General features: G+C 46.8%; 5 protein-coding genes across 5 annotated transcripts; all 5 read left to right on the top strand.

Moving 5' to 3' along the window:
* Positions 1–1,024: 1,024 nt before the first annotated feature.
* LOC118940985 (mucin-5AC-like) lies at positions 1,025–3,155 on the top strand (the record flags this gene model as incomplete). Its single annotated transcript, XM_036951057.1, has 1 exon — positions 1,025–3,155. A coding segment is annotated over exon 1 (1,593 nt), but the record flags the coding sequence as incomplete, so codon positions are not given.
* Positions 3,156–3,601: 446 nt separating this feature from the next.
* Positions 3,602–7,036, top strand: LOC118940984 (mucin-2-like). The gene is made up of 3 exons (XM_036951056.1): positions 3,602–6,033; positions 6,429–6,567; positions 6,820–7,036. The coding sequence occupies exons 1-3, from the start codon at positions 4,140–4,142 to the stop codon at positions 7,034–7,036; spliced, it is 2,250 nt and encodes a 749-aa protein (XP_036806951.1). The 5' UTR covers positions 3,602–4,139.
* An 838-nt stretch (positions 7,037–7,874) lies between these two features.
* Positions 7,875–12,820, top strand: LOC118940983 (mucin-5AC-like). Its single transcript, XM_036951055.1, has 5 exons — positions 7,875–9,386; positions 9,529–9,545; positions 9,886–10,149; positions 11,260–11,523; positions 12,622–12,820. Exons 1-5 carry the CDS (start codon positions 7,875–7,877, stop codon positions 12,818–12,820), a joined length of 2,256 nt encoding a protein of 751 aa, XP_036806950.1.
* Positions 12,821–14,657: 1,837 nt separating this feature from the next.
* On the top strand, positions 14,658–15,824 carry LOC118941171 (mucin-5AC-like; the record flags this gene model as incomplete). Its single annotated transcript, XM_036952903.1, has 1 exon — positions 14,658–15,824. A coding segment is annotated over exon 1 (903 nt), but the record flags the coding sequence as incomplete, so codon positions are not given.
* Positions 15,825–16,181: 357 nt separating this feature from the next.
* LOC118940982 (uncharacterized protein PB18E9.04c-like) lies at positions 16,182–26,425 on the top strand (the record flags this gene model as incomplete). Its single annotated transcript, XM_036951054.1, has 10 exons — positions 16,182–17,177; positions 21,386–21,486; positions 22,558–22,830; positions 22,876–23,190; positions 23,446–23,562; positions 23,728–23,913; positions 24,187–24,303; positions 24,394–24,510; positions 26,134–26,208; positions 26,299–26,425. Coding segments are annotated over 10 exons (2,424 nt in total), but the record flags the coding sequence as incomplete, so codon positions are not given.
* Between the last annotated feature and the right edge of the window lie 11 nt (positions 26,426–26,436).

Genomic DNA, 26,436 nt, shown 5'->3' with positions numbered 1-26,436 from the left:
GCACAACAGCAGCTGCTACGACAGCCACTGCCGCTTCTATAACATCTACAACAAGCGCAACAGTAACCCCTACGGCAACAACTACAGCTTCTTCTACGACAAAAATTGTAGATCCTGCGACCACCACAAATGATGCAGCTACTACAACAACCGCAGCTCCTACAACTCCAACTGTAGCTTCTTCCACAAGGACAAGTGCAGCCCCTACTGCAACCACAACAGAAGCTTATTCTACAACAGCTGTAGAAACTACGACGACCACAACAACATCCCCTACGACAACTGCAGCTCCTACTACAACCACCGGAGCTCCTACGGCCACTTCAACAGCAGCAGCTCTTACAACAACAACTGAAGCTGCTTCCACAAGCACTACTGCAGCCACTACTGCAACCACAACAGAAGCTTATTCTACAACAACTGTAGAAACTACAACTACCACAACAACATCCCCTACGACAACTGCAGCTCCTACTACAACCACCGGAGCTCCTACGGCCACTTCAACAGCAGCAGCTCTTACAACAACAACTGAAGCTGCTTCCACAAGCACTACTGCAGCCCCTACTGCAACCACAACTGAAGCTTCTTCTACAACAACTATAGCACCTACGACAACATCCCCTTCAACAACTGCAGCTCCTACTACAACAACTGTAGCTGCTACCACAACCACTACTGCATTACCTATTGCAACCACGACTGCAGCTTCTTCCACAACCACTACTGAGGCCCTTACTGCAACCACAACTGAAGCTTCTTCTACAACAACTACTGCAACCCTTACTGGAACCACAACTGAAGCTTCTTCTAAAACAACTATAGCACCTACGACAACATCCCCTTCGACAACTGCAGCTCCTACTACAACAACTGTAGCTGCTTCCACAACCACTACTGCATTACCTATTGCAACCACGACTGCAGCTTCTTCCACAACCACTACTGAGGCCCTTACTGCAACCACAACTGAAGGTTCTTCTACAACAACTACTGCAGCCCTTACTGGAACCACAACTGAAGCTTCTTCTAAAACAACTATAGCACCTACGACAACATCCCCTTTGACAACTGCAGCTCCTACAACAACAACTGAAGCTGCTTCCACAAGCACTACTTCAGCCCCTACTGCAACCACAGCTGAAGCTTATTCTACAACAACTACTGCAGCCCTTACTGGAACCACAACTGAAGCTTCTTCTAAAACAACTACAGCACCTACGACAACCACAACAATCTCCCCTTCGACAACTGTAGCTCCAACAACGCCAATCACAACCGAAGGTCCTACTACCATTTTAACTCCTACGACAACCACAACTGTAGCACCTACGACAAAGACAACAACATCCTTTTCGACAACTGCAGCTCCAACAACTGTAGTTCCTACAACGCCAATCAAAACTGCAGGACCTACTACCATTGTAAGTCCTACGACAAACACAAATGTAGCTCCTACAGCAACCACAACAGCAGCTAGTACAACAAATGTAGGTCCAACGATCACTACAACTGCAGCAGCACCAACTGTAGCTGCATCCACAACCACTACTGCAGCCCCTATGGCAACAACAACTCTAGCTACAATAGCAAGCACAACAGTAGCTGCTACGACAACCACTGCCGCTTCTATAAAATCTACAACAAGCGCAACAGTAACCCCTACGGCAACAACTACAGCTTCTTCTACGACAAAAATTGTAGATCCTGCGACCACCACAAATGATGCAGCTACTACAACAACCGCAGCTCCTACAATTCCAACTGTAGCTTCTTCCACAAGGACAAGTACAGCCCCTACTGGAACCACAACAGAAGCTTCTTCTATAACAGCTGTAGAAACTACGACGACCACAACAACATCCCCTACGACAACTGCAGCTCCTACTACAACCACCGGAGCTCCTACGGACACTTCAACAGCAGCAGCTCTTACAACAACAACTGAAGCTGCTTCCACAAGCACTACTGCAGCCACTACTGCAACCACAACAGAAGCTTATTCTACAACAACTGTAGAAACTACAACAACCACAACAACATCCCCTACGACAACTGCAGCTCCTACTACAACCACCGGAGCACCTACGGCCACTTCAACAGCAGCAGCTCTTACAACAACAACTGAAGCTGCTTCGACAAGCACTACTGCAGCCCCTACTGCAACCACAACTGAAGCTTCTTCTACAACAACTACAGCACCTACGACAACCACAACAATCTCCCCTTCGACAACTGTAGCTCCAACAACGCCAATCACAACCGAAGGTCCTACTACCATTTTAACTCCTACGACAACCACAACTGTAGCACCTACGACAAAGACAACAACATCCTTTTCGACAACTGCAGCTCCAACAACTGTAGTTCCTACAACGCCAATCAAAACTGCAGGACCTACTACCATTGTAAGTCCTACGACAAACACAAATGTAGCTCCTACAGCAACCACAACAGCAGCTAGTACAACAAATGTAGGTCCAACGATCACTACAACTGCAGCAGCACCAACTGTAGCTGCATCCACAACCACTACTGCAGCCCCTATGGCAACAACAACTCTAGCTACAATAGCAAGCACAACAGTAGCTGCTACGACAACCACTGCCGCTTCTATAAAATCTACAACAAGCGCAACAGTAACCCCTACGGCAACAACTACAGCTTCTTCTACGACAAAAATTGTAGATCCTGCGACCACCACAAATGATGCAGCTACTACAACAACCGCAGCTCCTACAATTCCAACTGTAGCTTCTTCCACAAGGACAAGTACAGCCCCTACTGGAACCACAACAGAAGCTTCTTCTATAACAGCTGTAGAAACTACGACGACCACAACAACATCCCCTACGACAACTGCAGCTCCTACTACAACCACCGGAGCTCCTACGGACACTTCAACAGCAGCAGCTCTTACAACAACAACTGAAGCTGCTTCCACAAGCACTACTGCAGCCACTACTGCAACCACAACAGAAGCTTATTCTACAACAACTGTAGAAACTACAACTACCACAACAACATCCCCTACGACAACTGCAGCTCCTACTACAACCACCGGAGCTCCTACGGCCACTTCAACAGCAGCAGCTCTTACAACAACAACTGAAGCTGCTTCCACAAGCACTACTGCAGCCCCTACTGCAACCACAACTGAAGCTTATTCTACAACAACTATAGCACCTACGACAACATCCCCTTCAACAACTGCAGCTCCTACTACAACAACTGTAGCTGCTACCACAACCACTACTGCATTACCTATTGCAACCACGACTGCAGCTTCTTCCACAACCACTACTGAGGCCCTTACTGCAACCACAACTGAAGCTTCTTCTACAACAACTACTGCAACCCTTACTGGAACCACAACTGAAGCTTCTTCTAAAACAACTATAGCACCTACGACAACATCCCCTTCGACAACTGCAGCTCCTACTACAACAACTGTAGCTGCTTCCACAACCACTACTGCATTACCTATTGCAACCACGACTGCAGCTTCTTCCACAACCACTACTGAGGCCCTTACTGCAACCACAACTGAAGGTTCTTCTACAACAACTACTGCAGCCCTTACTGGAACCACAACTGAAGCTTCTTCTAAAACAACTATAGCACCTACGACAACATCCCCTTTGACAACTGCAGCTCCTACAACAACAACTGAAGCTGCTTCCACAAGCACTACTTCAGCCCCTACTGCAACCACAGCTGAAGCTTATTCTACAACAACTACTGCAGCCCTTACTGGAACCACAACTGAAGCTTCTTCTAAAACAACTACAGCACCTACGACAACCACAACAATCTCCCCTTCGACAACTGTAGCTCCAACAACGCCAATCACAACCGAAGGTCCTACTACCATTTTAACTCCTACGACAACCACAACTGTAGCACCTACGACAAAGACAACAACATCCTTTTCGACAACTGCAGCTCCAACAACTGTAGTTCCTACAACGCCAATCAAAACTGCAGGACCTACTACCATTGTAAGTCCTACGACAAACACAAATGTAGCTCCTACAGCAACCACAACAGCAGCTAGTACAACAAATGTAGCTCCAACGATCACTACAACTGCAGCAGCACCAACTGTAGCTGCATCCACAACCACTACTGCAGCCCCTATGGCAACAACAACTCTAGCTACAATAGCAAGCACAACAGTAGCTGCTACGACAACCACTGCCGCTTCTATAAAATCTACAACAAGCGCAACAGTAACCCCTACGGCAACAACTACAGCTTCTTCTACGACAAAAATTGTAGATCCTGCGACCACCACAAATGATGCAGCTACTACAACAACCGCAGCTCCTACAATTCCAACTGTAGCTTCTTCCACAAGGACAAGTACAGCCCCTACTGGAACCACAACAGAAGCTTCTTCTATAACAGCTGTAGAAACTACGACGACCACAACAACATCCCCTACGACAACTGCAGCTCCTACTACAACCACCGGAGCTCCTACGGACACTTCAACAGCAGCAGCTCTTACAACAACAACTGAAGCTGCTTCCACAAGCACTACTGCAGCCACTACTGCAACCACAACAGAAGCTTATTCTACAACAACTGTAGAAACTACAACAACCACAACAACATCCCCTACGACAACTGCAGCTCCTACTACAACCACCGGAGCACCTACGGCCACTTCAACAGCAGCAGCTCTTACAACAACAACTGAAGCTGCTTCGACAAGCACTACTGCAGCCCCTACTGCAACCACAACTGAAGCTTCTTCTACAACAACTACAGCACCTACGACAACCACAACAATCTCCCCTTCGACAACTGTAGCTCCAACAACGCCAATCACAACCGAAGGTCCTACTACCATTTTAACTCCTACGACAACCACAACTGTAGCACCTACGACAAAGACAACAACATCCTTTTCGACAACTGCAGCTCCAACAACTGTAGTTCCTACAACGCCAATCAAAACTGCAGGACCTACTACCATTGTAAGTCCTACGACAAACACAAATGTAGCTCCTACAGCAACCACAACAGCAGCTAGTACAACAAATGTAGCTCCAACGATCACTACAACTGCAGCAGCACCAACTGTAGCTGCTTCCACAACCACTACTGCAGCCCCTACTGCAACCATAACTGAAGCTTCTTCTACAACAACTATAGCACCTACGACAACATCCCCTTCAACAACTGCAGCTCCTACTACAACAACTGTAGCTGCATCCACAACCACTACTGCAGCCCCTATGGCAACAACAACTCTAGCTACAATAGCAAGCACAACAGCAGCTGCTACAACAACCACTGCCGCTTCTATAACATCTACAACAAGCGCAACAGTAACCCCTACGGCAACAACTACAGCTTCTTCTACGACAAAAATTGTAGATCCTGCGACAACCACAAATGATGCAGCTACTACAAGAACCACAGCTCCTACAACTCCAACTGTAGCTTCTTCCACAAGGACAAGTGCAGCCCCTACTGCAACCACAACAGAAGCTTCTTCTACAACAGCTGTAGAAACTACGACGACCACAACAACATCCCCTACGACAACTGCAGCTCCTACTACAACCACCGGAGCTCCTACGGCCACTTCAACAGCAGCAGCTCTTACAACAACAACTGAAGCTGCTTCCACAAGCACTACTGCAGCCACTACTGCAACCACAACAGAAGCTTATTCTACAACAACTGTAGAAACTACAACTACCACAACAACATCCCCTACGACAACTGCAGCTCCTACTACAACCACCGGAGCACCTACGGCCACTTCAACAGCAGCAGCTCTTACAACAACAACTGAAGCTGCTTCCACAAGCACTACTGCAGCCCCTACTGCAACCATAACTGAAGCTTATTCTACAACAACTATAGCACCTACGACAACATCCCCTTCAACAACTGCAGCTCCTACTACAACAGCTGTAGCTGCTTCCACAACCACTACTGCATTACCTATTGCAACCAGGACTGCAGCTTCTTCCACAACTACTACTGAGGCCCTTACTGCAACCACAACTGAAGGTTCTTCTACAACAACTACTGCAGCCCGTACTGGAACCACAACTGAAGCTTCTTCTAAAACAACTATAGCACCTACGACAACATCCCCTTTGACAACTGCAGCTCCTACAACAACAACTGAAGCTGCTTCCACAAGCACTACTTCAGCCCCTACTGCAACCACAGCTGAAGCTTCTTCTACAACAACTACTGCAGCCCTTACTGGAACCACAACTGAAGCTTCTTCTAAAACAACTACAGCACCTACGACAACCACAACAATCTCCCCTTCAACAACTGTAGCTCCAACAACGCCAATCACAACCGAAGGTCCTACTACCATTTTAACTCCTACGACAACCACAACTGTAGCACCTACAGCAACCACAACAACAACTGTAGCACCTACGACAAAGACAACAACATTCTTTTCGACAACTGCAGCTCCAACAACTGTAGCTCCTACAACGCCAATCAAAACTGCAGGACCTACTACCATTGTAAGTCCTACAACAGACACAATCGTAGCTCCTACAGCAACCACAACAGCAGCTAGTACAACAAATGTAGCTCTAACGATCACTACAACTGCAGCAGCACCAACTGTAGCTGCATCCACAACCAATACTGCAGCCCCTATGGCAACAACAACTCTAGCTACAATAGCAAGCACAACAGCAGCTGCTACGACAACCACTGCCGCTTCTATAACATCTACAACAAGCGCAACAGTAACCCCTACGGCAACAACTACAGCTTCTTCTACGACAAAAATTGTAGATCCTGCGACCACCACAAATGATGCAGCTACTACAACAACCGCAGCTCCTACAATTCCAACTGTAGCTTCTTCCACAAGGACAAGTGCAGCCCCTACTGCAACCACAACAGAAGCTTCTTCTATAACAGCTGTAGAAACTACGACGACCGCAACAACATCCCCTACGACAACTGCAGCTCCTACTACAACCACCGGAGCACCTATGGCCACTTCAACAGCAGCAGCTCATACAACAACAACTGAAGCTGCTTCCACAAGCAATACTGCAGACCCTACTGCAAACACAACTGAAGCTTCTTCTACAACAACTATAGCACCTACGACAACATCCCCTTCAACAACTGCAGCTCCTACTACAACAACTGTAGCTGCTTCCACAACCACTACTGCATTACCTATTGCAACCACGACTGCAGCTTCTTCCACAACCCCTACTGAGGCTCTTACTGCAACCACAACTGAAGGTTCTTCTACAACAACTACTGCAGCCCTTACTGGAACCACAACTGAAGCTTCTTCTAAAACAACTATAGCACCTACGACAACATCCCCTTTGACAACTGCAGCTCCTACAACAACAACTGAAGCTGCTTCCACAAGCACTACTTCAGCCCCTACTGCAACCACAGCTGAAGCTTCTTCTACAACAACTACTGCAGCCCTTACTGGAACCACAACTGAAGCTTCTTCTAAAACAACTACAGCACCTACGACAACCACAACAATCTCCCCTTCAACAACTGTAGCTCCAACAACGCCAATCACAACCGAAGGTCCTACTACCATTTTAACTCCTACGACAACCACAACTGTAGCACCTACAGCAACCACAACAACAACTGTAGCACCTACGACAAAGACAACAACATTCTTTTCGACAACTGCAGCTCCAACAACTGTAGCTCCTACAACGCCAATCAAAACTGCAGGACCTACTACCATTGTAAGTCCTACAACAGACACAATCGTAGCTCCTACAGCAACCACAACAGCAGCTAGTACAACAAATGTAGCTCCAACGATCACTACAACTGCAGCAGCACCAACTGTAGCTGCATCCACAACCACTAATGCAGCCCCTATGGCAACAACAACTCTAGCTACAATAGCAAGCACAACAGTAGCTGCTACGACAACCACTGCCGCTTCTATAACATCTACAACAAGCGCAACAGTAACCCCTACGGCAACAACTACAGCTTCTTCTACGACAAAAATTGTAGATCCTGTGACCACCACAAATGATGCAGCTACTACAACAACCGCAGCTCCTACAATTCCAACTGTAGCTTCTTCCACAAGGACAAGTACAGCCCCTACTGGAACCACAACAGAAGCTTCTTCTATAACAGCTGTAGAAACTACGACGACCACAACAACATCCCCTACGACAACTGCAGCTCCTACTACAACCACCGGAGCTCCTACGGACACTTCAACAGCAGCAGCTCTTACAACAACAACTGAAGCTGCTTCCACAAGCACTACTGCAGCCACTACTGCAACCACAACAGAAGCTTATTCTACAACAACTGTAGAAACTACAACTACCACAACAACATCCCCTACGACAACTGCAGCTCCTACTACAACCACCGGAGCACCTACGGCCACTTCAACAGCAGCAGCTCTTACAACAACAACTGAAGCTGCTTCGACAAGCACTACTGCAGCCCCTACTGCAACCACAACTGAAGCTTCTTCTACAACAACTACAGCACCTACGACAACCACAACAATCTCCCCTTCGACAACTGTAGCTCCAACAACGCCAATCACAACCGAAGGTCCTACTACCATTTTAACTCCTACGACAACCACAACTGTAGCACCTACGACAAAGACAACAACATCCTTTTCGACAACTGCAGCTCCAACAACTGTAGTTCCTACAACGCCAATCAAAACTGCAGGACCTACTACCATTGTAAGTCCTACGACAAACACAAATGTAGCTCCTACAGCAACCACAACAGCAGCTAGTACAACAAATGTAGCTCCAACGATCACTACAACTGCAGCAGCACCAACTGTAGCTGCATCCACAACCACTACTGCAGCCCCTATGGCAACAACAACTCTAGCTACAATAGCAAGCACAACAGTAGCTGCTCCGACAACCACTGCCGCTTCTATAACATCTACAACAAGCGCAACAGTAACCCCTACGGCAACAACTACAGCTTCTTCTACGACAAAAATTGTAGATCCTGCGACCACCACAAATGATGCAGCTACTACAACAACCGCAGCTCCTACAACTCCAACTGTAGCTTCTTCCACAAGGACAAGTGAAGCCCCTACTGCAACCACAACAGAAGCTTATTCTACAACAGCTGTAGAAACTACGACGACCACAAAAACATACCCTACGACAACTGCAGCTCCTACTACAACCACCGGAGCTCCTACGGCCACTTCAACAGCAGCAGCTCTTACAACAACAACTGAAGCTGCTTCCACAAGCACTACTGCAGCCACAACTGCAACCACAACAGAAGCTTATTCTACAACAACTGTAGAAACTACAACTACCACAACAACATCCCCTACGAAAACTGCAGCTCCTACTACAACCACCGGAGCACCTACGGCCACTTCAACAGCAGCAGCTCTTACAACAACAACTGAAGCTGCTTCGACAAGCACTACTGCAGCCCCTACTGCAACCACAACTGAAGCTTCTTCTACAACAACTATAGCACCTACGACAACATCCCCTTCAACAACTGCAGCTCCTACTACAACAACTGTAGCCGCTTCCACAACCACTAATGCATTACCTATTGCAACCACGAATGCAGCTTCTTCCACAACCACTACTGAGGCCCTTACTGCAACCACAACTGAAGGTTCTTCTACAACAACTACTGCAGCCCTTACTGGAACCACAACTGAAGCTTCTTCTAAAACAACTATAGAACCTACGACAACATCCCCTTTGACAACTGCAGCTCCTACAACAACAACTGAAGCTGCTTCCACAAGCACTACTCCAGCCCCTACTGCAACCACAGCTGAAGCTTCTTCTACAACAACTACTGCAGCCCTTACTGGAACCACAACTGAAGCTTCTTCTAAAACAACTACAGCACCTACGACAACGACAACAATCTCCCCTTCAACAACTGTAGCTCCAACAACGCCAATCACAACCGAAGGTCCTACTACCATTTTAACTCCTACGACAACCACAACTGTAGCACCTACGACAAAGACAACAACATCCTTTTCGACAACTGCAGCTCCAACAACTGTAGTTCCTACAACGCCAATCAAAACTGCAGGACCTACTACCATTGTAAGTCCTACGACAAACACAAATGTAGCTCCTACAGCAACCACAACAGCAGCTAGTACAACAAATGTAGCTCCAACGATCACTACAACTGCAGCAACACCAACTGTAGCTGCATCCACAACCACTACTGCAGCCCCTATGGCAACAACAACTCTAGCTACAATAGCAAGCACAACAGTAGCTGCTACGACAACCACTGCCGCTTCTATAACATCTACAACAAGCGCAACAGTAACACCTACGGCAACAACTACAGCTTCTTCTACGACAAAAATTGTAGATCCTGCGACCACCACAAATGATGCAGCTACTACAACAACCGCAGCTCCTACAACTCCAACTGTAGCTTCTTCCACAAGGACAAGTGCAGCCCCTACTGCAACCACAACAGAAGCTTCTTCTATAACAGCTGTAGAAACTACGATGACCACAACAACATCCCCTACGACAACTGCAGCTCCTACTACAACCACCGGAGCTCCTACGGCCACTTCAACAGCAGCAGCTCTTACAACATCAACTGAAGCTGCTTCCACAAGCACTACTGCAGCCACTACTGCAACCACAACAGAAGCGTATTCTACAACAACTGTAGAAACTACAACTACCACAACAACATCCCCTACGACAACTGCAGCTCCTACTACAACCACCGGAGCACCTACGGCCACTTCAACAGCAGCAGCTCTTACAACAACAACTGAAGCTGCTTCGACAAGCACTACTGCAGCCTCTACTGCAACCACAACTGAAGCTTCTTCTACAACAACTATAGCACCTACGACAACATCCCCTTCAACAACTGCTGCTCCTACTACAACAACTGTAGCCGCTTCCACAACCACTACTGCATTACCTATTGCAACCACGACTGCAGCTTCTTCCACAACCACTACTGAGGCCCTTACTGCAACCACAATTGAAGGTTCTTCTACAACAACTACTGCAGCTCTTACTGGAACCACAACTGAAGCTTCTTCTAAAACAACTATAGCACCTACGACAACATCCCATTTGACAACTGCAGCTCCTACAACAACAACTGAAGCTGCTTCCACAAGCACTACTTCAGCCCCTACTGCAACCACAGCTGAAGCTTCTTCTACAACAACTACTGCAGCCCTTACTGGAACCACAACTGAAGCTTCTTCTAAAACGACTACAGCACCTACGACAACCACAACAATCTCCCCTTCGACAACTGTAGCTCCAACAACGCCCATCACAACCGAAGGTCCTACTACCATTTTAACTCCTACGACAACCACAACTGTAGCACCTACGACAAAGACAACAACATCCTTTTCGACAACTGCAGCTCCAACAACTGTAGTTCCTACAACGCCAATCAAAACTGCAGGACCTACTACCATTGTAAGTCCTACGACAAACACAAATGTAGCTCCTACAGCAACCACAACAGCAGCTAGTACAACAAATGTAGCTCCAACGATCACTACAACTGCAGCAGCACCAACTGTAGCTGCATCCACAACCACTACTGCAGCCCCTATGGCAACAACAACTCTAGCTACAATAGCAAGCACAACAGTAGCTGCTACGACAACCACTGCCGCTTCTATAACATCTACAACAAGCGCAACAGTAACCCCTACGGCAACAACGACAGCTTCTTCTACGACAAAAATTGTAGATCCTGCGACCACCACAAATGATGCAGCTACTACAACAACCGCAGCTCCTACAACTCCAACTGTAGCTTCTTCCACAAGGACAAGTGAAGCCCCTACTGCAACCACAACAGAAGCTTATTCTACAACAGCTGTAGAAACTACGACGACCACAACAACATCCCCTACGACAACTGCAGCTCCTACTACAACCACCGGAGCTCCTACGGCCACTTCAACAGCAGCAGCTCTTACAACAACAACTGAAGCTGCTTCCACAAGCACTACTGCAGCCACTACTGCAACCACAACAGAAGCTTATTCTACAACAACTGTAGAAACTACAACTACAACAACAACATCCCCTACGACAACTGCAGCTCCTACTACAACCACAACTGAAGCTTCTTCTACAACAACTATAGCATCTACGACAACATCCCCTTCAACAACTGCAGCTCCTACTACAACAACTGTAGCTGCTTCCACAACCACTACTGCATTACCTATTGCAACCACGACTGCAGCTTCTTCCACAACCACTACTGAGGCCCTTACTGCAACCACAACTGAAGCTTCTTCTACAACAGCTACTGCAGCCCTTACTGGAACCACAACTGAAGCTTCTTCTAAAACAACTATAGCACCTACGACAACATCCCTTTTGACAACTGCAGCTCCTACTACAACAACTGTAACTGCTTCCACAAGCACTACTGCATTACCTATTGCAACCACGACTGCAGCTTCTTCCACAACCACTACTGAGGCACTTATTGCAACCACAATTGAAGCTTCTTCTACAACAACTACTGCAGCCCTTACTGGAACCACAACTGAAGCTTCTTCTAAAACAACTATAGCACCTACGACAACATCCCCTTTGACAACTGCAGCTCCTACAACTCCAACTGTAGCTTCTTCCACAAGGACAAGTGCAGCCCCTACTGCAACCACAACAGAAGCTTCTTCTATAACAGCTGTAGAAACTACGATGACCACAACAACATCCCCTACGACAACTGCAGCTCCTACTACAACCACCGGAGCTCCTACGGCCACTTCAACAGCAGCAGCTCTTACAACATCAACTGAAGCTGCTTCCACAAGCACTACTGCAGCCACTACTGCAACCACAACAGAAGCGTATTCTACAACAACTGTAGAAACTACAACTACCACAACAACATCCCCTACGACAACTGCAGCTCCTACTACAACCACCGGAGCACCTACGGCCACTTCAACAGCAGCAGCTCTTACAACAACAACTGAAGCTGCTTCGACAAGCACTACTGCAGCCTCTACTGCAACCACAACTGAAGCTTCTTCTACAACAACTATAGCACCTACGACAACATCCCCTTCAACAACTGCTGCTCCTACTACAACAACTGTAGCCGCTTCCACAACCACTACTGCATTACCTATTGCAACCACGACTGCAGCTTCTTCCACAACCACTACTGAGGCCCTTACTGCAACCACAATTGAAGGTTCTTCTACAACAACTACTGCAGCTCTTACTGGAACCACAACTGAAGCTTCTTCTAAAACAACTATAGCACCTACGACAACATCCCATTTGACAACTGCAGCTCCTACAACAACAACTGAAGCTGCTTCCACAAGCACTACTTCAGCCCCTACTGCAACCACAGCTGAAGCTTCTTCTACAACAACTACTGCAGCCCTTACTGGAACCACAACTGAAGCTTCTTCTAAAACGACTACAGCACCTACGACAACCACAACAATCTCCCCTTCGACAACTGTAGCTCCAACAACGCCCATCACAACCGAAGGTCCTACTACCATTTTAACTCCTACGACAACCACAACTGTAGCACCTACGACAAAGACAACAACATCCTTTTCGACAACTGCAGCTCCAACAACTGTAGTTCCTACAACGCCAATCAAAACTGCAGGACCTACTACCATTGTAAGTCCTACGACAAACACAAATGTAGCTCCTACAGCAACCACAACAGCAGCTAGTACAACAAATGTAGCTCCAACGATCACTACAACTGCAGCAGCACCAACTGTAGCTGCATCCACAACCACTACTGCAGCCCCTATGGCAACAACAACTCTAGCTACAATAGCAAGCACAACAGTAGCTGCTACGACAACCACTGCCGCTTCTATAACATCTACAACAAGCGCAACAGTAACCCCTACGGCAACAACGACAGCTTCTTCTACGACAAAAATTGTAGATCCTGCGACCACCACAAATGATGCAGCTACTACAACAACCGCAGCTCCTACAACTCCAACTGTAGCTTCTTCCACAAGGACAAGTGAAGCCCCTACTGCAACCACAACAGAAGCTTATTCTACAACAGCTGTAGAAACTACGACGACCACAACAACATCCCCTACGACAACTGCAGCTCCTACTACAACCACCGGAGCTCCTACGGCCACTTCAACAGCAGCAGCTCTTACAACAACAACTGAAGCTGCTTCCACAAGCACTACTGCAGCCACTACTGCAACCACAACAGAAGCTTATTCTACAACAACTGTAGAAACTACAACTACCACAACAACATCCCCTACGACAACTGCAGCTCCTACTACAACCACAACTGAAGCTTCTTCTACAACAACTATAGCACCTACGACAACATCCCCTTCAACAACTGCAGCTCCTACTACAACAACTGTAGCTGCTTCCACAACCACTACTGCATTACCTATTGCAACCACGACTGCAGCTTCTTCCACAACCACTACTGAGGCCCTTACTGCAACCACAACTGAAGCTTCTTCTACAACAGCTACTGCAGCCCTTACTGGAACCACAACTGAAGCTTCTTCTAAAACAACTATAGCACCTACGACAACATCCCTTTTGACAACTGCAGCTCCTACTACAACAACTGTAGCTGCTTCCACAAGCACTACTGCATTACCTATTGCAACCACGACTAGAGCTTCTTCCACAACCACTACTGAGGCACTTATTGCAACCACAATTGAAGCTTCTTCTACAACAACTACTGCAGCCCTTACTGGAACCACAACTGAAGCTTCTTCTAAAACAACTATAGCACCTACGACAACATCCCCTTTGACAACTGCAGCTCCTACAACTCCAACTGTAGCTTCTTCCACAAGGACAAGTGCAGCCCCTACTGCAACCACAACAGAAGCTTCTTCTACAACAGCTGTAGAAACTAAGATGACCACAACAACATCCCCTACGACAACTGCAGCTCCTACTACAACCACCGGAGCTCCTACGGCCACTTCAACAGCAGCAGCTCTTACAACAACAACTGAAGCTGCTTCCACAAGCACTACTGCAGCCACTACTGCAACCACAACAGAAGCTTATTCTACAACAACTGTAGAAACTACAACTACCACAACAACATCCCCTACGACAACTGCAGCTCCTACTACAACCACCGGAGCACCTACGGCCACTTCAACAGCAGCAGCTCTTACAACAACAACTGAAGCTGCTTCTACAAGCAATACTGCAGCCCCTACTGCAACCACAACTGAAGCTTCTTCAACAACAACTATAGCACCTACGACAACATCCCCTTTGACAACTGCAGCTCCTACTACAACAACTGTAGCTGCTTCCACAACCACTACTGCATTACCTATTGCAACCACGACTGCAGCTTCTTCAACAACCACTACTGAGGCCCTTACTGCAACCACAATTGAAGCTTCTTCTACAACAACTACTGCAGCCCTTACTGGAACCACAACTGAAGCTTCTTCTAAAACAACTATATCACCTACGACAACCACAACAATCTCCCCTTCAACAACTGTAGCTCCAACAACAACTGAAGGTCCTACTACCATTTTAACTCCTACGACAACAACAACTGTAGCATCTACAGCAACCACAACAGAAGCTTCTTCTACAACAGCTGTAGAAACTACGACGACCACAACAACATCCCCTACGACAACTGCAGCTCCTACTACAACCACCGGAGCTCCTACGGCCACTTCAACAGCAGCAGCTCTTACAACAACAACTGAAGCTGCTTCCACAAGCACTACTGCAGCCCCTACTGCAACCACAACTGAAGCTTCTTCTACAACAACTATAGCACCTACGACAACATCCCCTTCAACAACTGCAGCTCCTACTACAACAACTGTAGCCGCTTCCACAACCACTACTGCATTACCTATTGCAACCACGACTGCAGCTTCTTCCACAACCCCTACTGAGGCCCTTACTGCAACCACAATTGAAGGTTCTTCTACAACAACTACTGCAGCTCTTACTGGAACCACAACTGAAGCTTCTTCTAAAACAACTATAGCACCTACGACAACATCCCATTTGACAACTGCAGCTCCTACAACAACAACTGAAGCTGCTTCCACAAGCACTACTTCAGCCCCTACTGCAACCACAGCTGAAGCTTCTTCTACAACAACTACTGCAGCCCTTACTGGAACCACAACTGAAGCTTCTTCTAAAACGACTACAGCACCTACGACAACCACAACAATCTCCCCTTCGACAACTGTAGCTCCAACAACGCCCATCACAACCGAAGGTCCTACTACCATTTTAACTCCTACGACAACCACAACTGTAGCACCTACGACAAAGACAACAACATCCTTTTCGACAACTGCAGCTCCAACAACTGTAGTTCCTACAACGCCAATCAAAACTGCAGGACCTACTACCATTGTAAGTCCTACGACAAACACAAATGTAGCTCCTACAGCAACCACAACAGCAGCTAGTACAACAAATGTAGCTCCAACGATCACTACAACTGCAGCAGCACCAACTGTAGCTGCATCCACAACCACTACTGCAGCCCCTATGGCAACAACAACTCTAGCTACAATAGCAAGCACAACAGTAGCTGCTACGACAACCACTGCCGCTTCTATAACATCTACAACAAGCGCAACAGTAACCCCTACGGCAACAACTACAGCTTCTTCTACGACAAAAATTGTAGATCCTGCGACCACCACAAATGATGCAGCTACTACAACAACCGCAGCTCCTACAACTCCAACTGTAGCTTCTTCCACAAGGACAAGTGAAGCCCCTACTGCAACCACAACAGAAGCTTATTCTACAACAGCTGTAGAAACTACGACGACCACAACAGCATCCCCTACGACAACTGCAGCTCCTACTACAACCACCGGAGCTCCTACGGCCACTTCAACAGCAGCAGCTCTTACAACAACAACTGAAGCTGCTTCCACAAGCACTACTGCAGCCACTACTGCAACCACAACAGAAGCTTATTCTACAACAACTGTAGAAACTACAACTACCACAACAACATCCCCTACGACAACTGCAGCTCCTACTACAACCACCGGAGCACCTACGGCCACTTCAACAGCAGCAGCTCTTACAACAACAACTGAAGCTGCTTCCACAAGCAATACTGCAGCCCCTACTGCAACCACAACTGAAGCTTCTTCTACAACAACTATAGCACCTACGACAACATCCCCTTTGACAACTGCAGCTCCTACTACAACAACTGTAGCTGCTTCCACAACCACTACTGCATTACCTATTGCAACCACGACTGCAGCTTCTTCAACAACCACTACTGAGGCCCTTACTGCAACCACAATTGAAGCTTCTTCTACAACAACTACTGCAGCCCTTACTGGAACCACAACTGAAGCTTCTTCTAAAACAACTATATCACCTACGACAACCACAACAATCTCCCCTTCAACAACTGTAGCTCCAACAACAACTGAAGGTCCTACTACCATTTTAACTCCTACGACAACAACAACTGTAGCACCTACAGCAACCACAACAGAAGCTTCTTCTACAACAGCTGTAGAAACTACGACGACCACAACAACATCCCCTACGACAACTGCAGCTCCTACTACAACCACCGGAGCTCCTACGGCCACTTCAACAGCAGCAGCTCTTACAACAACAACTGAAGCTGCTTCCACAAGCACTACTGCAGCCCCTACTGCAACCACAACTGAAGCTTCTTCTACAACAACTATAGCACCTACGACAACATCCCCTTCAACAACTGCAGCTCCTACTACAACAACTGTAGCCGCTTCCACAACCACTACTGCATTACCTATTGCAACCACGACTGCAGCTTCTTCCACAACCACTACTGAGGGCCTTACTGCAACCACAATTGAAGGTTCTTCTACAACAACTACTGCAGCTCTTACTGGAACCACAACTGAAGCTTCTTCTAAAACAACTATAGCACCTACGACAACATCCCATTTGACAACTGCAGCTCCTACAACAACAACTGAAGCTGCTTCCACAAGCACTACTTCAGCCCCTACTGCAACCACAGCTGAAGCTTCTTCTACAACAACTACTGCAGCCCTTACTGGAACCACAACTGAAGCTTCTTCTAAAACGACTACAGCACCTACGACAACCACAACAATCTCCCCTTCGACAACTGTAGCTCCAACAACGCCCATCACAACCGAAGGTCCTACTACCATTTTAACTCCTACGACAAAGACAACAACATCCTTTTCGACAACTGCAGCTCCAACAACTGTAGTTCCTACAACGCCAATCAAAACTGCAGGACCTACTACCATTGTAAGTCCTACGACAAACACAAATGTAGCTCCTACAGCAACCACAACAGCAGCTAGTACAACAAATGTAGCTCCAACGATCACTACAACTGCAGCAGCACCAACTGTAGCTGCATCCACAACCACTACTGCAGCCCCTATGGCAACAACAACTCTAGCTACAATAGCAAGCACAACAGTAGCTGCTACGACAACCACTGCCGCTTCTATAACATCTACAATAAGCGCAACAGTAACCCCTACGGCAACAACTACAGCTTCTTCTACGACAAAAATTGTAGATCCTGCGACCACCACAAATGATGCAGCTACTACAACAACCGCAGCTCCTACAACTCCAACTGTAGCTTCTTCCACAAGGACAAGTGAAGCCCCTACTGCAACCACAACAGAAGCTTATTCTACAACAGCTGTAGAAACTACGACGACCACAACAACATCCCCTACGACAACTGCAGCTCCTACTACAACCACCGGAGCTCCTACGGCCACTTCAACAGCAGCAGCTCTTACAACAACAACTGAAGCTGCTTCCACAAGCACTACTGCAGCCACTACTGCAACCACAACAGAAGCTTATTCTACAACAGCTGTAGAAACTACAACTACCACAACAACATCCCCTACGACAACTGCAGCTCCTACTACAACCACAACTGAAGCTTCTTCTACAACAACTATAGCACCTACGACAACATCCCCTTCAACAACTGCAGCTCCTACTACAACAACTGTAGCTGCTTCCACAACCACTACTGCATTACCTATTGCAACCACGACTGCAGCTTCTTCCACAACCACTACTGAGGCCCTTACTGCAACCACAACTGAAGCTTCTTCTACAACAGCTACTGCAGCCCTTACTGGAACCACAACTGAAGCTTCTTCTAAAACAACTATAGCACCTACGACAACATCCCTTTTGACAACTGCAGCTCCTACTACAACAACTGTAGCTGCTTCCACAAGCACTACTGCATTACCTATTGCAACCACGACTGCAGCTTCTTCCACAACCACTACTGAGGCACTTATTGCAACCACAATTGAAGCTTCTTCTACAACAACTACTGCAGCCCTTACTGGAACCACAACTGAAGCTTCTTCTAAAACAACTATAGCACCTACGACAACATCCCCTTTGACAACTGCAGCTCCTACAACTCCAACTGTAGCTTCTTCCACAATGACAAGTGCAGCCCCTACTGCAACCACAACAGAAGCTTCTTCTACAACAGCTGTAGAAACTAAGATGACCACAACAACATCCCCTACGACAACTGCAGCTCCTACTACAACCACCGGAGCTCCTACGGCCACTTCAACAGCAGCAGCTCTTACAACAACAACTGAAGCTGCTTCCACAAGCACTACTGCAGCCACTACTGCAACCACAACAGAAGCTTATTCTACAACAACTGCAGAAACTACAACTACCACAACAACATCCCCTACGACAACTGCAGCTCCTACTACAACCACCGGAGCACCTACGGCCACTTCAACAGCAGCAGCTCTTACAACAACAACTGAAGCTGCTTCCACAAGCAATACTGCAGCCCCTACTGCAACCACAACTGAAGCTTCTTCTACAACAACTATAGCACCTACGACAACATCCCCTTTGACAACTGCAGCTCCTACTACAACAACTGTAGCTGCTTCCACAACCACTACTGCATTACCTATTGCAACCACGACTGCAGCTTCTTCAACAACCACTACTGAGGCCCTTACTGCAACCACAATTGAAGCTTCTTCTACAACAACTACTGCAGCCCTTACTGGAACCACAACTGAAGCTTCTTCTAAAACAACTATATCACCTACGACAACCACAACAATCTCCCCTTCAACAACTGTAGCTCCAACAACAACTGAAGGTCCTACTACCATTTTAACTCCTACGACAACAACAACTGTAGCACCTACAGCAACCACAACAGAAGCTTCTTCTACAACAGCTGTAGAAACTACGACGACCACAACAACATCCCCTACGACAACTGCAGCTCCTACTACAACCACCGGAGCTCCTAAGGCCACTTCAACAGCAGCAGCTCTTACAACAACAACTGAAGCTGCTTCCACAAGCACTACTGCAGCCGTTACTGCAACCACAACTGAAGCTTCTTCGACAACAACTATAGCACCTACGACAACATCCCCTTCGACAACTGCAGCTCCTACTACAACTGTAGCTGCTTCCACAACCACTACTGCATTACCTACTGCAACCACGACTGCAGCTTCTTCCACAACCACTACTGCAGCCCTTACTGCAACCACAGCTGAAGCTTCTGATACAACAACTACTGCAGCCCTTACTGGAACCACAACTGAAGCTTCTTCTACAACAACGATATCACCTACGACAACCACAACAATCTCCCCTTCGACAACTGTAGCTCCAACAACAACTGAAGATCCTACTACCATTTTAACTCCTACGACAACAACAACTGTAGCACCTACGACAACATCCCCTTCAACAACTGCAGCTCCTACTACAACAACTGTAGCTGCTTCCACAACCACTACTGCATTACCTATTGCAACCACGACTGCAGCTTCTTCCACAACCACTACAGCAGCCCTTACTGGAACCACAACTGAAGCTTCTTCTATAACAACTATAGCACCTACGACAACCACAACAATCTCCCCTTCAACAACTGTAGCTCCAACAACGCCAATCACAACCGAAGGTCCTACTACCATTTTAACTCCTACGACAATCACAACTGTAGCACCAACAGCAACTGTAGCCACTACAACCACAACAACTGCACCAGTTCCCACAACAACAACTGAAGCAGCTTCCACAAGCACTACTGCATCCCCTACTGAAATCACAACTGATGCTTCTTCTACAACAGATATAGCACCTACAACATCTTCGTCCCCTACGAGAACTGCAGCTCCTACTACATCTACCTTAGCTCCTACAGTCACTACAACTGCACCAGCTCCAACAACAACTGAAGCTGCTTCCTCAACCACTACAGCAGCCCTTACTGCAACCAGAAATGAAGATTATTCTACAATAACCACAACAACCTCCCCTACGAGAACTGCAGCTCCTACTGCAACAACTGTAGCTCCAACAACGCCAATCACAACTGCAGGTCATACTACCATTTTAACTCCTACAGCAACCACAACAGCAGCTAGTACAACAACTGTAGCCGCTACAACCACTGAAACTGCAGCAGCTCCGACAACAGCAACTGTAGCTGCTTCCTCAACCACTACAGCAGCCCCTACTGTAACCAGAAATGAAGATCCTTCTACAATAACCATGACAACATCCCCTACGACAACTGTAGCTCCTACGGCCACAACAACTGCAGCAGTTCCTACAACCACAACTGACGCTTCTTCTACAACAACTATAGCACCTACGACAACCACAACAATCTCCCCTTCCACAACTGTAGCTCCAACAACACCAATCACAACTGAAGGTCCTACTACCATTTTAACTCCTACAGCATCCACAACGGCAGCTACTACAGCAACTTTAGCCGCTACAACCACTACATCTGCAGCAGCTCCAACAACAACAACTGTCGCCGCTACAACCACTGCAACTGCAACAGCTCCGACAACAGCAACTGTAGCTGCTTCCTCAACCACTAAAGCAGCCCCTACTGCAACCAGAAATGAAGATCCTTCTACAATAACCACACCACCCCCTTCAACAAATGATGCTCCTACTCCAACCACACTAGCTCATACAGCCACAACAACTGTAGCAGTTCCTACAACAACAACTGAAGCTGCTTCCACAAGCAATACTGCAGCCCCTACCGCAACCACAACTGAAGCTTCTTCTACAACAACTATAGCACCTACGACAACATCCCCTTCGACAACTGCAGCTCCTACTACAACAACTGTAGCTGCTTCCACAATCACTACTGCATTCCCTACTCCAACCACAACTGAAGCTGCTTCCACAACAACTACTGCAGACCCTACTGAAACCAGAAATGAAGATCCTTCTACAATAAACACAACATCCCCTACGACAACTGCAGCTCCTACTACAACAACTGTAGCTCCTACGGCCACTACAACTATAGCAGCACCTACAACAACAACTGCAGCTGCTTTCACAAGCACTACTGCCGCTCCTACTGCAACCACAACTGAAGCTTCTTCTACAAAAACTATAACACCTATGACAACCACAACAACATCCCCTAAGACAACTGCAGCTCCTACAACAACAACTGTAGCTGCTTCCACAACCACGACTGCATTCCCTACTGCAACAACAACTGTAGCTTCTTCTACAACAACTGTAGCAACTGCGACAACCATGAAAACATCCCCTTCGACAACTGCAGCTGCTACTATAACAATTGTAGCACCTGCAACGTCATTCACAAATGCACTTCCTACTACCATTTTAACTCCTACGACAACCAAAACAGCAGCTCCTACGACAACAACTCTAGCTCCTACAACCGCTACAACCTCAGCACCGACTACATCAATCACAACTGCAGGTCCTAGCTCAACAGCTGTAGCTGAATCCACAAACACTATTGCAGCCCCTACTGCAACCACAACAACAGCTCCTACTACAGCTGTAGCACCTATAACCACAACAGCAGCTACTACAATACCTGTAGCTCCTACAACCACTACAGCACTTACTACGTCAATCATAACAACTGTAGCTCCTTCAATGCCAATCACAACTACAGCTCCTACAACAACAACTCTTGCTCCTACAACCTCTACAACTTCAGCACCCACTACGTCATTCACAACTGCAGGACCTACTACCAATTTACCTCCTTCGACAACCACAACAACATCCACTACAACAACTGTAGCTCCTACAATGTCAATCTCAACTGCAGGTTCTACTACCAATTTAACTTCAACGACAACCACAACTGAAACTCCTACAGACATCACAACTGTAGCTCCTATGCCCCCCACAGCTCCTACTGCAACCACAACAGAAGCTACTACATACACTGTGGCTCCTACAACCACAACAGCACCTAGAACGCCAATCAATTCTGCAGGTCCTATTTTACCCCCTATGACAACCACAACTGAAGCAAATACAGAAATTTCAACTGTAGCTCCTATGACCCCCGCAATTGCAGATTCAACTGCATCAACTGTTGCTCCTACGACCACAACTGCAGCAGCTCCAATAACAACAACTGTAGCTGCTTCCATAAACGCAACAGCAGCATCTACTACGTCAATCACAACTGCAGGTCCTACTAACATTTTAACTCCAACGACAAGCACAACTGAGGCTCCTATAGACATCACTACTGTAGCTCCTTTGAACCCCACAATTGCAACTTCTTCTACAACAACTGTAGCACCAATGACTTTAGGAACAACAGTCCCAACGGCAGCTAATTCCTCAACTGTAGCTCCTTCAATGCCAATCCCAACTGCAGCTCCTACAACAACAACTCTTGCTCCTACGAACTCTACAACTTCAGCACACACTACTTTATTCACAACTGCAGGTCCTACTACCATTTTACCTCCTTCGACAACCACAACAACATCCACTACAACAACTGTTGCTCCTTCAATGTCAATCTCAACTGCAGGTCCTACTACCAATTTAACTCCAACTACAACCACAACTGAAGCTCTTACAGACATCACAACTGTAGCTCCTATGCCCCCCACAATTGCAACTTCAACTACAACTGTAGCATCACCTACAACAACAACTGCAGATGCTTCCACCACCACAAGTGCAGCACCTACTACATCAATCCCAACTGCAGGTCCTACTACCATTTTGACTACTAAGGCAATCACAACTGAATCTCCTATAGACATCACTACTGTAGCTCCTTTGAACCCCACAATTGCAGCTTCTACTTCAACAACTGTTGCTCCCACGACAACAACTGCAGCAGCTCCTATAACAACAACTGTAGCTGCTTCCATAAACGCAACAGCAGCACCTACTACATCAATCCCAACTGCAGGTCCTACTACCATTTTGACTACTAAGGCAATCACAACTGAATCTCCTATAGACATCACTACTATAGCTCCTTTGAACCCCACAATTGCAGCTTCTACTTCAACAACTGTTGCTCCCACGACAACAACTGCAGCAGCTCCTATAACAACAACTGTAGCTGCTTCCATAAACGCAACAGCAGCATCTACTACGTCAATCACAACTGCAGGTCCTACTAACATTTTAACTCCAACGACAAGCACAACTGAGGCTCCTATAGACATCACTACTGTAGCTCCTTTGAACCCCACAATTGCAACTTCTTCTTCAACAACTGTAGCTCCAACGATCACTACAACTGCAGAAGCTCCTACAACAACAACTGTAGCTGCTTCTACATTTACTACTGCATCCCCTACTGCAACCACAACAGAAGCTCCTTCTACAACAACTGTAGCACCAATGACTTTAGGAACAACAGTCCCAACGACAACTGCAGCTAATTCCTCAACTGTAGCTCCTTCAATGCCTATCCCAACTGCAGCTCCTACAACAACAACTCTTGCTCATTCGACCTCTACAACTTCAGCACCCACTACTTTATTCACAACTGCAGGTCCTACTACCATTGTACCTCCTTCGACAACCACAACAATATCCACTACAACAACTGTTGCTCCTTTAATGTCAATCTCAACTGCAGGTCCTACTACCAATTTAACTCCAACGACAACCACAACTGAAGCTCTTACAGACATCACAACTGTAGCTCCTATGCCCCCCACAATTGCAACTTCAACTACAACTGTAGCATCACCTACAACAACAACTGCAGATGCTTCCACCACCACAAGTGCAGCACCTACTACATCAATCCCAACTGCAGGTCCTACTACCATTTTGACTACTAAGACAATCACAACTGAATCTCCTATAGACATCACTACTGTAGCTCCTTTGAACCCCACAATTGCAGCTTCTACTTCAACAACTGTTGCTCCCACGACAACAACTGCAGCAGCTCCTATAACAGCAACTGTAGCTGCTTCCATAAACGCAACAGCAGCATCTACTACGTCAATCACAACTGCAGGTCCTACTAACATTTTAACTCCAACGACAAGCACAACTGAGGCTCCTATAGACATCACTACTGTAGCTCCTTTGAACCCCACAATTGCAACTTCTTCTTCAACAACTGTAGCTCCAACGATCACTACAACTGCAGAAGCTCCTACAACAACAACTGTAGCTGCTTCTACATTTACTACTGCATCCCCTACTGCAACCACAACAGAAGCTCCTTCTACAACAACTGTAGCACCAATGACTTTAGGAACAACAGTCCCAACGACAACTGCAGCTAATTCCTCAACTGTAGCTCCTTCAATGCCAATCCCAACTGCAGCTCCTACAACAACAACTCTTGCTCATTCGACCTCTACAACTTCAGCACCCACTACTTTATTCACAACTGCAGGTCCTACTACCATTTTACCTCCTTCGACAACCACAACAACATCCACTACAACAACTGTTGCTCCTTCAATGTCAATCTCAACTGCAGGTCCTACTACCAATTTAACTCCAACGACAACCACAACTGAAGCTCTTACAGACATCACAACTGTAGCTCCTATGCCCCCCACAATTGCAACTTCAACTGCAGCATCACCTACAACAACAACTGCAGATGCTTCCACAACCACAGGTGCAGCACTTACTACATCAATCTCAACTGCAGGTCCTACTACCATTTTGACTCCTGAGACAATCACAACTGAAGCTCCTACAGAAATCACAACTGTAGCTCTTATACTCCCCACAATTGCAACTTCAACTACAACTGTAGCATCACCTACAACAACAACTGCAGATGCTTCCACCACCACAAGTGCAGCACCTACTACATCAATCCCAACTGCAGGTACTACTACCATTTTGACTACTAAGACAATCACAACTGAATCTCCTACAGAAATCACAACTGTAGCTCTTATGACCCCCACAATTGCAGCTTCTACTTCAACAACTGTTGCTCCCACGACAACAACTGCAGCAGCTCCTATAACAACAACTGTAGCTGCTTCCATAAACGCAACAGCAGCATCTACTACGTCAATCACAACTGCAGGTCCTACTAACATTTTAACTC

This window comes from Oncorhynchus mykiss, chromosome 18, assembly GCF_013265735.2.
Source record: "Oncorhynchus mykiss isolate Arlee chromosome 18, USDA_OmykA_1.1, whole genome shotgun sequence".
Classification (NCBI taxonomy): domain Eukaryota; kingdom Metazoa; phylum Chordata; class Actinopteri; order Salmoniformes; family Salmonidae; genus Oncorhynchus; species Oncorhynchus mykiss.
Note: the sequence above shows the minus strand (reverse complement) of the source record. Positions and strands in the feature narration are given on the sequence as shown.

Bases quoted from the DNA above. Each gene is read 5' to 3' on its own strand.
- LOC118940984 (XM_036951056.1), top strand. From the start codon at position 4,140: ATGGCAACAACAACTCTAGCTACAATAGCAAGCACAACAGTAGCTGCT. The intron at 6,034-6,428 runs GTTCTTCTACAA...CCTACGACAAAG, and splicing joins TACTGCAACCACAACTGAAG to ACAACAACATTCTTTTCGAC. The intron at 6,568-6,819 runs GTACAACAAATG...CAAATGATGCAG, and splicing joins AGCAACCACAACAGCAGCTA to CTACTACAACAACCGCAGCT.
- LOC118940983 (XM_036951055.1), top strand. From the start codon at position 7,875: ATGGCAACAACAACTCTAGCTACAATAGCAAGCACAACAGTAGCTGCT. The intron at 10,150-11,259 runs GTACAACAAATG...AAACGACTACAG, and splicing joins AGCAACCACAACAGCAGCTA to CACCTACGACAACCACAACA. The intron at 11,524-12,621 runs GTACAACAAATG...TGACAACTGCAG, and splicing joins AGCAACCACAACAGCAGCTA to CTCCTACAACTCCAACTGTA.